This window comes from Felis catus, chromosome C1 (genome assembly GCF_018350175.1).
Source record: "Felis catus isolate Fca126 chromosome C1, F.catus_Fca126_mat1.0, whole genome shotgun sequence".
NCBI classification, from domain to species: domain Eukaryota; kingdom Metazoa; phylum Chordata; class Mammalia; order Carnivora; family Felidae; genus Felis; species Felis catus.
In genome coordinates, this window is record NC_058375.1 from 97,033,311 (window position 1) to 97,052,733 (window position 19,423).

Genomic DNA, 19,423 nt, shown 5'->3' on the forward strand with positions numbered 1-19,423 from the left:
AGGTAAGCGGCTGACTTCAGCTCAGGTCATGATCTCGCGGTTTGTGAGTTCGAGCTCCACACTGGGCTCTGTGCTGACAGCTCAGAGCCTGGAGCCAGCTTCCAATTCTGTGTCTGCCTCTCTCTGCCCCTTCCCAGCTGGCACCCTGTCTCTGTCTCTCTCAAAAATAAATAAACGTTAAAAAAATAATTTAAAAAAAGATAAAAGAAAAATTAATAAATTCTCATCCTTAAAATGTTCAGACTTTCAATTTGCCTCAAGAAATTCTTCAAAGCAGATAAACTTAAAAAGCAAGAATTATATGTAGACTATGAGAATTTTCATGAACATATGTAGACACGTGTGTGTAACAGGGGACGCTGACAGAGAATCCAAATCATCAAAGGCATAGCTTGGCTGAGTACAGACACCACGGACCTGAAAGTGTGCTGAGGGTTGGCTATGTTAAGTTGTACAACAGGGGCGCCTGGATGGCTCAGTCAGTTGAGCGTCTGACTCTTGCTTTTGGCTCAGGTCATGATCTCACACAGTTGATGAGTTCGAGCCCCACACTGGGCTCTGCGCTGACACTGCAGAGCCTGCTTGGGATTCTGTCTCCCTCTTTCTCTGCCCCTCCCCTGCTGGCTCTCTATCTGTCTCACAAAATAAATAAAAATAAACTTTAAAAAAGAAGAAGAAAGCTGTACAACAAACCATTAATGCTATCACGTAGTACTGTGATAGGAAACAGCTCAGACGATTTGTGTGGAAACCATGTTGTATGATGGACATGAAGGACTGCACACACTTAAACTTTCTCGTGCTCAATTACATGGCATGTTATATGCATGACTCTTTCATCAACAATTACACAGTTACTAGGATTAACTTCAGAATTGTGAACTCATTAAAATTTCTCTGTAGCTGAGCAGAAACTCACAATTTAAAAGGTTTTTTTTTTCTCTGCCACAACAAAAAAAAGCCTAGAAACTGAAATTCTCCAATAAAGTTATTTTATTTGGGTTCAACCTAAAATAGTTTAAATTTGATCTTTGTTAGAGAAAAGAAATCTCCAATTGTATAGACTTAATAAAAAGTACTGAATTTGCCACTTCCAATAGAGGATAGTTTCTTCATGCTTTGGGCATCTACCATTAGTAACCCAAAAGACTACTTGTAGTGAATATGTCACAGCACTGAAATGCCCAAAATCAATTTCCTAGCTTAGAAAGTTGCCCTTATGTTACCATAACACATAGTCTCCTGACTATTCATATTGTTTGAAAACCATGAAAACACAGTTTTTGGCATGCATGCCCAGTTGGAAAAGGATTTGTTCCTCTGAAAACACCATTCATAAGACTAGGCAGAGCTGAGGGCACCTCTGTGTGTGAACAAGCAGGTAGGTATCTCAGGGTTTCTGCAGCCGTCTCCTTCCTTAATGGGTAAGTACCGGTGCCAACAAGGGGAGAGTCCAGGCACATGACTCAGCTTATGACTTAATTTTCCACAGCTAAGAAAAGAAAATCACCAAAATAAGTTAGTTTTAAGACAAACAGTTGGGGTTTACAGGTCCACTTACATGACTATGAATCAAGAACCCTTTACATAAGAACAGTAGCAACTCTAGAACACCATAGAGGAAAAACCATCTAACAATTTCTAGGGTCAAAAATGACATACTGCAGTTCATGGGTTTTGGGTATGCACTCATTCTGCCTCTCAGAGGCAGACCCTTCCTCAGCCCGTGTTGTTAGATTAACATGAGATTCAAACTTGATTTTTCGTTCAAGAGCAGTCTATTGTACTTGTGTCAAATGAGAAAACTTAAGCTAAGAACTTAGCCCGTGCACCGCCATCAAAACGTGTATTTCTTTACCTGAAGAGTTATTTCTACACCACTCCCCTAGTCTGTCTGTCTCTCTCTCAATCACAGATGCGCGCACGCACGCGCGCGCGCACACACACACACACACACACACACTCACAGGGTGAAGAGCAAGGATTATTATATTTAGTAAGACTAAAGCAGATGCCACAGAGTACTAGTCACACTTACTCTTATATTAAATCCTAGAAGATCACTTATAACACCTGAGACAGCAGAAAGGATAACTACTCGTGTGATATTGTAGATTAAGGGATTCATTGTCAGTCCATAGAGTCTAAACGGTGTGTCCAGCTCCTACAAAAAACATGAAAGAATGGAGATGAAATACATGGCCTATCGATGGCCACCAGTGATTTCTGGGCTGGTTTTTAGGTCTTGGGTACGGATGAGTGTGTAAGGCCTTCCTTCATGTTCAACAGCTGCTTTCAAAAGACCTATAATGGACTCTCACCTACTTTCCACTAGCTAAGTGTTTAAAGGTGGGTTCAAGCAGTATGTTGTGAATTTTTTTTTTAATATAATTTGAAAAATGTGACAGACATCAGCAATCATCAGAACCTGGATAACAAGATGGGAAATTTTTTCTTACATAGTCAGGAACCCAAAACTATCAACTTGACATTGTGAATGTACACAGCCCAGCAGCCATCTGTTACGAGGGTCTTCTCCAATAAGTACAGCATTGATTTCATTTAAGTGCTAGTGAAAGTAGATCACAGGATATTACTTACTTTCAATAACTTGGTGGACAGCTTTAATACATTATTTACTAGAGTGAGCTGTTCTTTCTTATTAGGCTTTTTTTCCATCTTAAGATATAAATTAATCTAAGGAAAAAAAGAGAGATCAAGGCAAAAGTCACAGAAAAAGATAGATATACTGCACTAAGTTTGGCAGATTCGAAAGTAATATTTTCAAATAAAATAAATTTGAAAATTTCTGCAGTTATTTCTACAAAACACATATGTCACATACCCTACTCTCCAGACCACGCAGTCACATCTGACAAAGAAAAGCCAGTTCGTGAATAAAAAAAAAGTAGGGGCGCGTGGGTGGCTCAGTCGGTTAAGCGTCCGACTTCGGCTCAGGTCATGATCTCACAGTCCGTGAGTTCGAGCCCCGCGTCGGGCTCTGTGCTGACAGCTCAGAGCCTGCAGCCTGCTTCGGATTCTGTGTCTCCCTCTCTCTCTGACCCTCCCCCGTTCATGCTCTGTCTCTGTCTCAAAAATAAATAAACATTAAAAAAATTTTTAAAAAGTAAATATGAAGCAATTTAACTATCAAAACAATGAAAAGTGTAATGTTAATTATAACTTAACAGTTAACATGTGAACTTTTTTAAGTTCAAAAGCTCTACCTACTCATTTTGGTGACACCCACATAATATAACATCCTCATTAAACATTAATGAAACATAAGAAGATAGCTGCTTTTAACTTGTTAATTCTTTATTTTTTCTCCTATAGGAAATATTCTCCCACTATAATTCTCAGGCAAAAGAAGAAAATCTAATGATACCAAATGTATTTATGTAAAATTTATGGATAACCATGAAATCAAAACCAAAACCAAAAAAAAAAAAAAAAAACCCCTTTATACTACTCTACCTTTATAAGAAACATTTCCCAGTCTTAATATCTATTCCCATACTAAAGAGAAAGTATTTTCTAAACTTTGAATGTATGGCTGATACAGAAGAAATTCAAGAGCTTATTGAAAACATGCTTAAATGACAAGTACTATAAAGATCTAATACTTGATGCAGAATATGAGACTTAAAGCATGCTCCATTATCACAAATAAAGATACCTTTATAATATACAAACTACTTTCAATCCATTAGATCTTAATTCTTACAATCCTGGGAGCTGGTGGGGAAGATTATAAATCCTCATTTTATAAGGAGGAAATAATTATATAGTAGCAAAGTCACCTGTAAGGTCATATAGCTAGAAAGTGCTAAATCTAGACTCAACCCTGAATCTTCTGCACAAATCTTATGCCATCTCTAACCACAGAACTAAATTAACAAGGACCAATTGTTACCTGTTCCGTAAGTAATATTGAAACATTGCTGTATTTCTTATTGGTTTCAGACCCCAATGAGGCCAGACGCAGTAAGAAAAGTAGTAAAGCTGTTTCCCAGATCAAAAACTCCCAATTATAAGCATCATTCAGGAAAGTTTTATGCCCTTGCAGAACCTATACAAAGAACCGACAAAAAGTTAGGTTTTTCATTTGTCTCAAAATCTATAATTACTCCTTTACTCTAGCAACTTAAAAAGATTTACAAGTTACCAATATTTTATACTCAAAGCAGAATTTTAATACTCATATAAAGCCTTATCTATTTAACTAATCCCTATTTCTCTAGGTTTCCTAGACTTTTTCCAGACAGCAAAGGAGGAAGTAGCAAAGGAGGAAAACATAGAAGTAAAATCAGACAAACACATTTCCAGCCTTTTAACCACTCATGTGCCCACTCACAATTATATGGTGACCATTTTTCAAAGTGTTAAATTCGCATTATCACTAGTCGGCCTTCCTAAGACATGTGGCCCATCCTACTGGTATGACTCGAAAACCCTGAGGATCAATTCTTTACTCCATTTTAGGATCCAAGTAACAACAGCAGCAGCAGCTACCATTTATCGAATGCCTATTATTACGTGTCAAGTTTGCTAGTAAAAGTTGTGTTTTTTGTTTGCTTCAAAATTTACTCAAGCCAGCCTGAGGTAAAGTGGAACACACTGGAAAATATACAGAGAATCCTCACAGAAACCAAATGCTGGCCTTTTGAAACCAGGGAGTCACAGCGCAGCTCTCCTCTCTGTCTCTCTTCCTCAAGGGTCATTTGGGCTCCCATCTCCACTCCTCTTAGTTAATTCTGTTGCTTTGCATGACCCTTGTTTACTGCTCCCTGCAAGTTTGGCTCGCTCCAGCTTTGGTTTCCCATAACACCCTACTGGCCCCACTGACCCCTACTGACCCTCTCTTCTCCAAAGGCCACCAGTGATATCTCAGGTTTTCAGTCCTAATTTCTAAAATTTGTAAATTCTAATTTCTAAATACATTTGGCTTAGTCTGGGTCAGGTGTTCACCCCTGCCAATCAGTTATAACTAGAGTAGGAAAGTAACAGTTAGTAGCAACCTAGGCCCACCTCTTCAGCAGGGTGGTTTGTTGTGCGGCAATATACAACACACAAACCACAGCCAAGCAGCTATAAAATCAAACACAAAGAAAAACTCTTAAAACCAGCCAGAGAAGGGGTGCATGGGTGGCTCGGCTGGTTAATCGTCCAGCTCTTGGTTTTAGCTCAGCTCATGATCTCATGGTTCATGAGTTCGAGCCCACATTGTGCTCTGCACTGATGGTGCGGGGCATGCTTGGGATTCTCTCACTCTGCCACTCCCACGCATGTTCTCTGTCTTTCAGAATAAGTAAATTTTAAAAATTGAAAGAAAAAAAAAGAAAAAAAAAACCACCAGAGAAAAAGGACATTACCTTTAAAAGAGCAGCAAATAAAACTAACAGCTGACTTCTCAAGATAAAACATGTAAATCAAAAGGTAACAGAATCCCAAAAGTATTGAAAGTAACTGGCAACCTAGAAATGCATACTCAGTGAAAACATCCTTTAAACAAGAAAGTGATAAGACATTTTCAAACATACTAGAACAGAATTCATAACCAGATTCTTCAAACAGGAAGAAAAAAATCCCAGAAAAAAACACAGAAACGCAAGAACTAATGAAAAGCAATGAAAAGGGTAAATGTGTAGGTAAATATAAATGAATAACTGAATACAAAAAATAATCACTATATCTTGTGGGTTTAAGACATATGTAAAATTTGGGATGCCTGGCTAGCTTAGTCAGTAGAGCATGCAACTCTTGATTTCAGGGTTGTAATTTGAGCCTCACATTGGGTGTGGAGCCTACTTAAAGCAATAAGTCAAATAAATACAAGAAAATATATGTAAAATTTTAAGTAAGGATACTAATAATGGGTGAATGGATAAATGAGATAAAGTGTTCTAAGGTCCTAGCATTATCAAGGAAGCAGAAATTAATAATTTATTAGACTATAATAAGCTAAGGATGTATGTTGCAATCTCTGAGGTAAAAGTACATATAACAAGTAGTGAAAGAACATATAACACGTTAACAAAGAGGATTAAATGGAATATTACAGAATACTTGATTCATAAAAGATGCCAAGAAAGGAGAGAGAAAGAAAATTTAACAGGTAGACCAAATAAGAAATAAACAGTATTTGTATCTGTGGTAATTACATTAAATGTAAATGAGCCAGACAATCTAAAACACTAAGACTGTGAAGCTGGATTAAGGAACAAACAACCAAAAAAAGGATATGCTGATTACAGAAGCCATGACTCAAATATGAAGACAAAATAAATGAAAGGGTGGACAAAGAAATAATGTGCAAAAATGAATCAAAAGACAGTTGGTGTGGTTAAATTAATACCAAATAGAGCAGACTTTAAGTTAAGAAACATTAGAATCAGAGACATTTCAAACGGTCATGAAAGATTAAGCCTGACACTTTTCCAGGTTAAAAAAGACTAAAGAGGGGTGCCTGGGTGGCTCAGTTGGGTAAGCATCTGACTCTTGATCTCAGCTCAGGTCTTGGATCCACCATCACAGTAGACGTGAACACGCCTCTGTCAATGGTCGACAGAATAAGCAGACGAAAAAAACATGAGTAAGGATATAGAAGATGCCGCAATGGAACAAATAAACTTGGACTAATTTACCTAGCGAGGACATTGCTCCCCAAGACAACAGAATACAAGTTCTTTCAAAGTGCTGATGGAGATTTAATGAAACTGACCATATGCCAGATAATAAAGCAAGCCTCTACAAATTTCAAAGGAGTAAAGACATTCAGAATACGTTCTCTGAACACAGTAGAATTAAGTTAGAACTCAATAAATGGAACACTACAAGCTACGGCTATAACTTCTTGTAATGAAGAAAGCACAGAAGTACCCCCTTACCCAAAAAAAAAAGGTACAGGGACCCATCAAAAGTATGCAGGAAGGGGCTTCAAGGGTCTCCCACTGGCCAAATCTGGGACAATTTAGACATCAGAACAAATAGAGTAAATAGATTATACCCAATAGATTTACCCAAATAGGTCATAATCTATTGGGTAAAAATCAGAATATATGAGTCCATAATGAAACCAAGAAGAAACAAAGGAAAGGTCAACCACAGAGTGACAACTAACAGATGTGGAAGGAAAGATGGTGTTAGAAAAATCACTATTTTGTAACCCTCGTGGTATGGTAGCTTTATTATCAAAAACTGCCAACTAAAATTAGAGTCATCTTAGAATCTTAAAGGATTCAGAATTATTTTATTCTAATTTCAAAAGTAAGTAAAATTAAGTATTCAAAATAGCATGCTGGTGCCTTGATCCTGAGAAATAAATTTCTGTCATACACACACACGCATGCACACACACACACACACACACCTAAAACGGATAGTGAACCTTATTAGAATTTCCACTTTTCATTACAACAGATATGAAATGTTTACCTGGGCACAACAAATGAAAGCAATGGAAAGTGTCAGTAAGAAGACTGAAGATACGACGACATCAACTGAGCGCTGTGGACCCCGTCTCTGTGGAGTGAGACATATAGGTTAATATTTAAGATTACACTTAGAGACAACCGTGGCCCTCAAATCATTCACATTCTGAGTTTTACAACATTAATGTGAAAATAAATGTTTATAAGAAGTTTCTAGCCCAGTATTTTAACATAGTTCGGACACGTTTAATTTTAAGCATTGAAATTCATGCTGTTCCAAGTTAAGGCTGTGAGTTATTCACGAATGTATTTTCAGCTAAAATATTTTCCAAAAAGTCAGAAAAAGATGCAATTTTCAACTTATCGCTCTGCCCTAGGAATTTAGATTTTCTTTTCCCTTCCTAAGCTCTCATTTACTCACCTCTAACAGCTTAGCAGATAGATCATTTCCAACTTGCTGACCAGCACGTCTGTCTGTCAGCCACTGATGTGATCTGTCTGGTTCACAGAACTACACTACCCATTGAGTATCTGCTGCCAGAAATTTCAGTGAGCATACTTTCTGCATATTCCTGCACATATTCCATCGTCAAATGAAACTCACCTTGAGAAAGGAGCGCAGTGATAACCATATCTTAATGTTCTCCACCTTTTTAAGTCTGAAATGAGGTATTTCATATTTCCTAGCCTTCCTGGCAGAAGTAATATGGCTGAAGAGTTTTGCAAATAAAAATCTCTAGAGGAGGTTTAAAAAAATCACAAAGTAAAATATACATGTTTGTCTCTGAGTATATGTTTATATAATTGTAAATAATATTCCCATATATTGGAAGCATATAAAAAATAATAAACAGATGAAATTCTAATCAGTGATCACTTAGACTAAGCTAATAGCTCATTATCCTGTTACTTCCAAATCATATTCTATAGTAATGTCTTTGTATATATGCCTTTGTAATATGGTACACTTGACATTCTCAAGGAATATTCTTTGGAGACCTTTGTGAATCCCCGACCTCACAAACAAAATTGTTTATCTGAATTCTGGTTTAGTTCCAAATTAAATTTCCATTCAAAATCACATTCTTTTGGACATGAAGACATATCAAGTCTCCAATTCTTCATTCTTACCGAAATTCAATGCATTTATTTCTCACTTAACCATTGCCTACAGAAACATTTTCACTTTGAGAATTACTACATATGTTATGGGCAAACAAGTGCAGTATTGAGACACAGGTGCTGTGCAGTCAGCTAGGCTCACTCTCTGCCTAAGCCACTTATTCCTACCCGTGAGCTCAGCGAAATCTCAGATTACAACATGTTATTTGTGATTAATCGATATCACAAGTGTTAAACCCACAAACACCAAAAGTTTGCTCATCAATCCTTCATTGTCCACATTAACTTCTGGAGAGAGAACAAATCAATAGAACAAAAACGACTCGGTGGAATATCATATACAAAAGCAGAGGCGAGAAACTTAATTTTCTACTGACCTGTTTATATGTTCTTTCTGCCACACACATCATGAAAAAAAAAATCCAAGTAAGACACAATCGTTCAAAAAAATTAATCATAGACAAAATAATAATAGGTGTAACAGGTGGTGCCCCACAAAAGAGAGTCATGATCTCCTCAGCTGAAATAGACTTTAGCTGGTCAAAACTCTTCTCACGGAAAAGTCGATGTAAAAAAGGGAAAAATGCTAATCCAATGGTGACGACATTTCCCAGCATCTGATAACCTACTCCTTGCTGGTACGCATTAACCTGGGAATTAATTTAAAACGTCGCGTCGTTATTACACAGTTAAATGGAGTTATGAAGCAGTTTTTATCGACTACTATTTAGATTATTAAAAACGAAATCTGGGGGCGCCTGGGTGGCGCAGTCGGTTAAGCGTCCGACTTCAGCCAGGTCACGATCTCGCGGTCCGTGAGTTCGAGCCCCGCGTCGGGCTCTGGGCTGATGGCTCAGAGCCTGGAGCCTGTTTCCGATTCTGTGTCTCCCTCTCTCTGCCCCTCCCCCATTCATGCTCTGTCTCTCTCTGTCCCAAAAATAAAAAAACGTTGAAAAAAAAAAATTAAAAAAAAAAAAAACGAAATCTGTTTCGAATCTAAAAGAAGTACAAAGAAAAATGACGTATAGATTTATGACTCTTAGATTTTATTAAAAATTAGGCTTAGATAAGGAACATTCATAGAGTATACCTGAATAACTGATCATGTTCAGAGAACTTTGTAACAAAAAAAAAATATACTACCAAGTAAAGACACTAACCACAAAAATTAAAAAAATATATATATTCGTATTTCAAAAGCAGAGTCAGTGCTTTGATCACTGAATAGAGCCAAAGAACAGCTGATCATAAACAGGTTTTTCAAAAAATCTGAAAACTTATGAAATCTTACCCTGCTCATGATGATGCCACTTATTTCCAACACAGACATATCCATCTTTTTGCACTCATTCCCTTCCCAGATTATTGCACTAACTCGGTCAGAGGCAGGACTTGAGTTCTGAAGCCAGAATAAGTGGTTCTAAAAAGAAAAATATAAAACTATTTTCATCCACCCTTCTTTTTTCCCTCACTTGGATTTTCTCCCCATTGTCCAGCTCCCAGGCCACATTTGCCAGTGTTAGACCTCATCATTCTATTCTCTCCTTCACAGAGCTCAATACCAATGACAAACCTCCACCATGCTGATCTCTGGTCCTTTTTTCTTCACTAAGACATTTTCTTACCTAGAGAGAGGCTAAATGTCTTCTGTAATGACGGAAAGTAGGATTCCATGATCTCCAAGGTGGCCTGGCTTCCCTCTCTAAATGTGTGGAAGTGAGGATAAGCTTGGTGTATTCATGGCATGTTAAGAAGGAAAGTATTTCTAGAGCAGCATGACTATACTAGAGGTAGCAGGAAATTAGCTAGGAGAGCTGCTAATAGGCCTTACAAGTTGCATGAATAACTGAGGAGTTAAGCCTTTCTCTGGTCTAATCAGGACACAGAAAAGCATAAAAAGCATAAAAAGCTCAAGAGGACAGGGGTGCCTGGTGGCTCAGTAGGTTAAGTGTCCGACTCTTGGTTTTGGCTCAGGTCACGATCTCACGGTTCATGGGTTTGAGCCCCAGGTCGGGCTCTGCGCTGATGGTGTAGAGCCCGCTTGGGATACTCTTTCTCTCCCTCTCTCTCTGCCCCTCCCTTGCTCATGCTCTCAATCTCAAAATAAATAAATAAACTTGAAAGAAAGAAAGAAAGAAAGAAAGAAAGAGAAAGAGAAAGAAAGAAACAAGCAAGCAAATAATCCCAATGGAGGAGGGAAAGCACTTAAAGGATTTTAAAGGGAATGGCATCATTCCAGCTGCAGCATGGAAAAGCAAAGGGAGCAGGCCCACAGAAGCTGCTTTAATGATCCAGATAGCAGCCAATGACGGTCCACCCCAAGCAGGGGAGACACAAGTAGACAGACACAGATATTCAGTGGAGTCAAGAGGACATATTAGAAACACACTAGAGAGGGTGGGGTCAAGAACCACTCCAAGGATGGGGCACCTGGGTGGTTGAGTCGGTTAGGCATCCAACTCTTGGTTTTGGCTCAGGTCATGATTTCATGGGTCCGTGAGTTTGAGCCCCACATTGGGTTCTGTGCTGGTGGCACAGAGCCTGCTTGGGATTCTTTCTCTCTCCCTCTCTCTCTGCTCCTCCCTGACTCACGCTGTCTCTGTCTCTCTCAAAAGTAAATAAACTTAAAAAAAAAAACAAAAAAAGTAAATAAACTTAAAAAAAAAAAAAAAAAGAACTACTCCAAGATTTCTGCCTTAGGCGGTCAGTGGTGGCATTCAAAAATATGGGGATAAAGGAAGAATAGGATGGATAGGGTAATTGGGAAATGATGAATTCCTTTTGATATGGTTTCATGTTACCTAATTATGCTTATATATGCCCTAAAATTATACTGAAAATCCCAAAAGTGCAAAGGAGGTCAAGATTATCAGGATGTCATGTATAACTACTGACGGCTAATGTAATTTAGATGAATCTTCAGACTAAATGTAAAGAATATTTAGATTCAAACTTTGACAGCAAAATTGAAAGAAGCTTAAAGCTTTAATAAGAAAATGTATGTTGTTTCTGGTCAGTTTTAAAAAATTGTATACATTTAATGAAGCAGGATTTTTTTATGAAAAATGTGTAACCTAAATCAATGGTATCCTAGAATCAAGAAAATGATTAAACAAATGAATATCCAAAATCCAGTATTTGTAGATCACTGTGGAAATATTTAGCCTAAAGAACAACAAAAAAAGGAAGAATCATGATCATTGTCACCAAACATCTGAAATGTTGATTTGAGAATCACTTCTTAATCATTCAATCTATCCAGCAGTGGAGAAAGCTCTCTCATGAAGTTAACAATCACTCTGGCTCCAGAAGTACTTACACAGAGGCCACTGATAATCTGATGGCAATACTAATAATAATGCTAACATTTATTAGGCGCTTACCCTTTGCCAGACATTGTGCTAAGCACTTTATATTTTCTCATTAGATATATCACAATAGTCCCAAGAAGGAGTAACGATGATTACCATGTAAGAATTCCTACATTGGTTGGAAGGTTCAAATACCTTCTAAGGAATCTCCAATTCCAGGTTCTCTGATTTTATGATATTAATATAAGACCTAAAATTAAAAGCACCACTTGGTTTATACATTACTAGAGAAGCAAGTAATGCCATTTCTTAGTAATTCACACATAACGCTGCGATGTCGCTGAAAATATGAGGTTGATATACCATTCAAACAACACTCTGCTCACATAAAATGAACATTAAGGATCATTCTAAGGAAAATAATGAGAAAAAGTGTTATGAAGAACAATTCATGTTAGGGCAATTCCAGAGTACCTGCCCCTGAGTTCTAATTCCAACATCTTCACTTAACAAATTATGCTCGATTTCCTCATCTCTACATTAGAGATAATAATAGTATCTACCTCGTTCAATTATTGTAAAGCCAAATGAGATAATACGGCCCCTGGCATGTGTAGGTATACAGTAAATATTGGCTACCGTCACCTTTACAGACCTGCTGAAAAACATCTTCTTTGGGATCACGTTTGGTCCCTGAATGGAGGGTGTTCACATGGGCCCCCTCACTGTCACTGGTGACAGATGACCGGCACTCTGGGCCATGCAGCAGGTCGTCCCATAGCATATCCTCGGTCTCTGAGTCATGGCGGGTGCTTTCTGAGTCTCTTCTGGACATGGTCAGGCTTCGAGAGCCACCACTCATGCCAGACCTAGAGCCCTTTAAAGGGAAACAGAAAAACAAAACTATTTTTTTCATTCATTTTTAAAAACAATCATATATCTGAAACAAAATTAAAGCAAGTTATCGGTGGTGATGGCTGGCAAGCTCCCATAAACTTACCCCCAAATATTCACCTGTTCATAAGGCTTCACATAACAATAATACATTTTAAGATATAAATGTTGAACCCTGTGTGACTCTCTAACAAGTAGGGCTGTAAAAGGACTCCCTCTAAGAACTGACTGCCAAATCATAAGGGTGTTTGACTGGAATGCCCTGGATGACAGTGACCTCTGCAAGCCCCTCCGGAGGGTCTACCCTGGAAAGGTGTGGCAGAGCCTTCTGACATTCCCAAAGTGCCCCCTACTCTAAATACGGTGAGCGTGACTGCAGATCTAGTGGTGTCCCGGGGCCCAGCCAACCACGGAAAGGACAGTCAGGCTGAGCAGAGGCTGCGCGGTGCAGCTCGCCTGCAGCATAAACAGAAACACGAATGTTTTCCCACGCCCCCAACTGCCTTGACAATCAAAACAAAAACCACCTACCACCATCTGCCCCGTCCCCCTCTGAATTATAATATTCCAAATATACAATATCCTATTAGCTGCATGATGAGATATGCTGCTCGTCTCTCAGAGGTCCTTTCTCAAAAATTTGTCTTCATCAGCATCAGTGCCACTTACAAAGGAATGATACTTAAGAATAAACTCTATATTCCAAGTAAATATGAGGGAGCCTTCTTGTCATCTGGGGATTGAGGAAGCTCTTGCCTGCAAAGCATCAGATCATCTATGATACTGTCAAGATCAGAGTCAAAGTGAAACAGAGCTCCTTCTCTTCGTGGGGGTGAGCAGCCAGAGAGGTAGACAGACAACTGACGGCAGGGGAGGCCAGGAAAATAGAACCACTACGTCAGGACAATCAATAAAAAAAGCAGTGGGTAAAGTTATCACACTCAGGAATACACCCTGAACAATGACCTCTCAGAAGGATACATTACCTGACTGAAGGCCGCCGATTCAAACTCTGATTCAGCCAGACTATCTGAATCCCGTGCAATGTGACACCACTTGGTGGTGGTTTTCTTTACCTGCCAAAAATCAAGCCAGTAAACAATAGGAAAACATGTCAAATATCTTGTTAGTATTCAGTGATTTAGGAGTTAATGCCTATACTTTTACAAACTAAAAATTACCTGAGTGTTTAGGTGCCTAGAAAGTATTGACTTTCTATTCTTAACTTCACAGCCGTTGTCACTTGAGGCCCCTTCCACACTCCTGCGCAACATCATCATCTGTGTCCGGGCTTCACCGTCCTCCTCGCTTGACAGATCATCTGAAATCCCATTACCCAGATGCCTAAAAGCCTCCTACAAAGAGAACAGCAATTTCTCCCCAGGGGACAGCCCAAAATACTCTAGTAAGCGGCATGTGTAAAAACAAAAAAACAGGTAAAAACTAAGAAATGGTAAAGGTAAGCCAAAACTGAACAAACCTATATCTTACTTGGTGTCAATAAAGAAAACTCTCTTGGCACTAAGCAGCCTAAACGGTGAGGCAGTATTATGTAGAGAGGTTGGAAGCGCAGGCGTGAGTCTGAATCGGAGCCCTTCGACTTCCTGGCCACGTAACCTGAGGCAAGTAACTGAATCTCTGGGGCTCCTTTTCCTCAGAGGAAAAGGGATGATAATAAAAGCACCTATCTCACAGAGCTACCGAAACAATTAGATGACTTACTACACGTAAAGCACTTAGAATAGTGTCTGGTTGCAGTAATGACTCAAACAGATTAGCTATTTTTGTAATTACTAAATGCCACAGTCTAACAAGTGAGAAGATATTTCAAGACTATAAAATGTAGTTTTAGAGATAAAACATCTGTGCTAAAGCTAGAAAATAGCTTCCCAAACCCTACTATATTATCATTGCATCTCTGGAATATGACACAGGAGCCTCTACACACAGATCCGCTGATGAAATCGACCAGCCTACTCCTAAGGCTGGGTCAGTAGCCTATCAAATAACAAGGTCTAGTCCCAGAAATTAAAAGAATAAACTACAGTCGTCGCGTGTTACTCTCCTTTTCATGTCCTGTGGTTTTACATTTCACTTATTTGTTAAGACAAATTACACAAACCTGTTAGTATCTATTTGATACCTCTAGCAGAGTCTAAGAATAGGAACATTTTATGCAGGAAAGAAAAGATTTTGCTATATATACTCATCTAAATCTTACCCTATGGCACTTTTCTCCATCTGAAAATTTTGCTTTCTCTTTTGTTTGCCACATTCTAATCTCTGGTCGACATTGTCTCTTCTTAATGATAGGATGCAGACAACTTGGGTCATTATCAGTTTCAGTTCCTTTGTTACATATTAATTTCACTCTTTTAATCCTAATTTTAGAAAAGGAAAACAAAGATTACTAGCATGAACTATCTTTCATGAAATCACTTTCTTCTGAAGAATGTTAATACACCTGACCCTTGAACAACACAGGTTTAAACTACAGGTTCCACTTATTCATGGACTTTTCAAAAAATACAGTACAGTATTATAAATGTATTTTCTCTTCCTTATCATTTTCTTAATAACATTACTTTTTCTTTACCTTACTTTATTGTAAGAATACAGTATATAATACATACAACACACACAATATATGCTTATTAACTATGTTATTAGTAAGGCTTCTAGTCAACAGGTACCTTTAACCACAGGCCAACTGTGTATTATTCTGGAAATCAAGAAAATGCAGAAATCCTATTTTTCAGGCTTCTAGCTTGCCTAAGGGTGTAGGAAGCCAGAATACAGGTATCACTAGTCTCCAAAGACTCATCACAATTAATTTTGAGAGTAAGCCTCCTCTTTTCAGTTTTGCAAGCAGGTAGCTTCAGTCTTCTCCACTTTCCCTCTCAAACACAGTGCCAATGCCTACCTCACATCACCCGTTTATGCCACTTCCTAGAATGTCTTCCCCTCACCTGTCCCTCAAAGCCCCACAATTCTTGGCTCCTTCATGACTCTTGCTGATTACTTCACCCCTGAATTACTCTGTCTGCTCAACTACGTGGCCTTTCGTCAGCACGTAATCACTTATAGTATTTTTACATTGCTGTGACTGTATCATACTCGTATCTTCCTATTTAGACAATAAAATCACTGAGAAAGGGGATGCCCAGTGCCCAGCACAATGTTCAACACAAAGAACCCAACACTTCAACTGAAGAGTGTAACCTGTCTTTAGCAAAGTAGGGGAATATACAAGCGTCCCCCCGCTTTTCTACAGTCCACATTGTGCCACTTAGCTTTTATGGAAGACTTACATTAACACCTGTTGTGTTAACCAAAAGAAACCTGAGGAGGATTTTTGCTTTTGTGAACAAAGGCGTAAAGTGAAACTAGCACTCAGTATTTGTTTCACCGCAAGCCATTATGGGAGCAGCGCGCCTACAAGCTGCCGGCCAGCCGCAAGAGTGGCCCCTGAGGGCCCCGTCCCTGGGAACTACACTCAGCATCTCAGCATCAAGCCGCCAGAGCTTCGAACTGTGTCTGTGAGCATCTGTGCTTCATCTCAATCCACTAGCAAGATGTGTCCTAAGGTATCAGAAAAGCCTAAGAGAGGCTATTTGGGGGGGGGGGGGGTCTGAGAAGGCTCAAAAGTTTTTCTGCAGAAATTAATGGTAATTGCTTCTTCACTTTATTCCATTTTGACCCATGAAAGGTTTCAAAGAACACTCTGCTTTCGGAAAGTGGGGGAAATGTGTACTTCATCTTCAAAAAAAGGAACCGCAAGGGGCACCTGGATGGCTCAGTCAGTTAAGTGTCCGACTTTGGCTCAGGTCATGATCTCATGGTCCATGAGTTCGAGCCCTGCATCGGGCTCTGTGCTGACAGCTCAGAGCCTGGAGCCTGCTTCGGATTCTGTGTCTCCCTCTCTGCCCTTCCCCTACCCACACTCTGTATGTGTGTCTCTCTCTGAAAAATAAATAAACGTTTAAAAAAAAAACAAAGGAACTGCAAAAGAACTTTGTTTTTGAGTCATAATCATTAATATATGACAAAATAAGTATTTCTTCAAGTCATACTAATGTTGTCCTGACCTGCAAAATCATGAAGAAGATAGAATATGTTTTGGATCCACTTCCCTTTCTGTCCTATAGCCCATCAACACCAGCCTCCTGCATCCCATTTCTAAAGAGGTATCAGCTTCCACACTGAAAAATATCTGATTTTTTTAAAATTCTTTTTTTCCCCTCAAGCTGTCAGCTGATACGGCTTAAAGTATTTACCCTTTCCAAGTATTTATATTTCTATAATCTTGTGGTCTATAATTCTGTTAAAAATCAAACAGAATGAACTTTTATGGTAGAATACTGGACTTATGGGTAACATGACAGTGGGGACACCTGGAGTAAACAAATCCTTCTAGAATCCTTAAAAATCATACCACAATTATAATATGCTTACACTATACTCCCAATCAGATAATATACTATGTTAACACTAATGTGAATACAAAATCAAGTAAAAATTCCAACATAAGCCTTCTCACCTGTTGCCAAAGAGACTGTCCCAAAATCCACCAATAAAGGGTATAGATTCCAAAGTTTCTACTCCTCTGACTTTATCAGAGGAGTTATTTCCATTTTCTCGGCTCCCGTCACCATTTACAGTTTTTCGTAATTTTCTACAAAAAAAAAAAAAAAGTATTTCAACAACTTCAGATTATTCAAGAACTTGTATGTTTCTACCCAAAATATCCCTACAGAAAATGATAGCAATGGGTTACTACCTGAAATTAAGTATAGTGAACTCTTGTAATGAGGATAAAATCATGCAAGAATGTTTCTGACTTAAGGGCAAAACCAGGTTCCAAACCAAAGTCCTATGCTATCATTTTGTTTAATATTTAAAGAAATTGAACTGATATCAAAAATATTACTAGAAAAAAATTTTTCACGTGTATGACCAAGAGTCTTTCCATGTACATTCAACACCACTAGCACAAAGAACAATGCCTTTAAATATGGATGTCAGAAATCTATCCATCTGACACATTTAATCAGAGAACACAAAATAACAGCAATTGATCACTTTGTATTGATACCCTAAGCAGTTAAAATACATATCTAAATCACCAAGATACACCACGGGATTTCCTTAGAAATCATTAATTGCAAGGAATCCTCTCTTTGAAAAAAAAATGGCTTGAAAATAACATTCAAAAATAAGAATAAATATGTTCAAATTCATTGCACCAAATGAAAAAAAAATCTTATTTGGTAATTGCTTAGGAAAACAAAAATTTACAGATATTCTGAGAAAAGATAATGTAACTTTTGGAAGGTAATATACCTAACATTTACCTTAAAAGCCTTTATAACAGTTCCAAAACTCACAGATGGCATATAACCAATAAAAACAAAGTGAATTCAATGTATAGAAAAGAGAAATTAATCTCTGTTAAAAGGTTAGAGCACTTAGAAAACCATTCTTTACATACAACTGGAAAAAAGTACAAATTTTACTAGCACTAGCCCAATGTACTAACATCCTTGTTTACATAGTGAATTTTCACCAAATTTTGATTGAGACTGAATGTCAATTTTTTTTTCAAAATCACTGAAGTAAATTTTAAGAGTATAACTATTGCAGTATCAAATTTTTCCTTTTAAACAACTTTACTGAATGACAAAATCCCACCTGGGATTAAATAGGTCATGACAAGGTTTCTTAGCATCTGGAAGAAGAACGAAAAGAAAAGCATTCTTTTTTTTTTTTAAGCCAAAAAATAATTTTAAAAAAATTGTAAACCAGAAGATTTTTTATTAATTTCATCAAAGATTTTCTAAGTCTGTTCAGTGCCTCTCTCAGAAAACACAACTACAAGTGCAATTTCTTATCTTACCTTCTTCTCCGATTTCCATTGTTTCCCGATGGCCTTGTTATCTGAGTAGACACAATTTGACAGTGGACAGTTCCCATGAGTAACATAAGGCACAAGGGTCCAAGTACTTCGCTTACATTCACAATAGGCATCATAAAATATAACACGAGTGCTATAACTGAAAAGAAGAGGTTTCAAAATGTAAAACATCACAGCTCATTCTTTATGCCTAATCTTAGCAATTGTACAAACTATTGCTACAAAAATCTGCCAATTTAATTTTTTTGTTTTTGTAAATTTACATCCAAGTTAGTTAACATATAGGGTAATAATGATTTCAGGAATAGAATTTAGTGATTCATCTCTTACATGTAAACACCCAGTGCTCATCCCAACAAGTGTCCTCCTTAATGCCCCTTGCCCATTCAGCCCATCCCCCTGCCCGACACCCCACCAGCTATCCTCAGTTTGTTCTCTGTATTTAAGAGTCTCTTATGGGGGCGCCTGGGTGGCTCAGTCGGTTGAGCGGCCGACTTCGGCTCAGGTCATGATCTCACAGTCCGTGAGTTCAAGCCCCGCGTCAGGCTCTGTGCTGACAGCTCGGAGCCTGCGGCCTGCTTCAGATTCTGTGTCTCCCTTTCTCTGGCCCTCCCCTGTTCATGCTATATCTCTCTCTCTGTCTCAAAAATAAATAAACATTAAAAAAAAATTAAAAAAAAAAAGAGTCTCTTATGGTTTGTCTCCCTCTCTGTTTTTATATGTTTGCTTCTCTTCCTTTATGTTCATCT

The 19,423-nt window shown here is 38.2% G+C and overlaps 1 protein-coding gene across 14 annotated transcripts in view; it reads right to left on the reverse strand.

Moving 5' to 3' along the window:
• Nucleotides 1–19,423, reverse strand: part of PHTF1 (putative homeodomain transcription factor 1) — a 96,895-nt gene that overhangs the window by 34,710 nt on the left and 42,762 nt on the right. For 10 of the 14 annotated variants that reach the window (XR_006582872.1, XR_006582871.1, XR_006582877.1 and 7 more), the window contains exons 7-20: nt 18,657–18,813; nt 17,301–17,435; nt 14,982–15,141; nt 13,942–14,115; nt 13,747–13,836; nt 12,522–12,743; nt 9,847–9,975; nt 8,933–9,205; nt 8,038–8,169; nt 7,438–7,524; nt 3,917–4,072; nt 2,602–2,697; nt 2,039–2,164; nt 1,362–1,492 (exon numbers count right to left, since the gene is read on the reverse strand). Coding sequence is in view for 4 of the 14 variants with exons in the window: in XM_023259000.2 (XP_023114768.1) it covers nt 1,472–1,492; nt 2,039–2,164; nt 2,602–2,697; nt 3,917–4,072; nt 7,438–7,524; nt 8,038–8,169; nt 8,933–9,205; nt 9,847–9,975; nt 12,522–12,743; nt 13,747–13,836; nt 13,942–14,115; nt 14,982–15,141; nt 17,301–17,435; nt 18,657–18,813 (1,958 nt within the window). In the remaining 10 variants the exon portion in view is untranslated. Of the gene's footprint in view, nt 1–975; nt 1,493–2,038; nt 2,165–2,601; nt 2,698–3,916; nt 4,073–7,437; nt 7,525–8,037; nt 8,170–8,932; nt 9,206–9,846; nt 9,976–12,521; nt 12,744–13,746; nt 13,837–13,941; nt 14,116–14,981; nt 15,142–17,300; nt 17,436–18,656; nt 18,814–19,423 lie in introns of those variants that run through there. The other 4 variants (XM_023259000.2, XM_023258999.2, XM_045033311.1 and 1 more) reach the window with 1 other exon arrangement.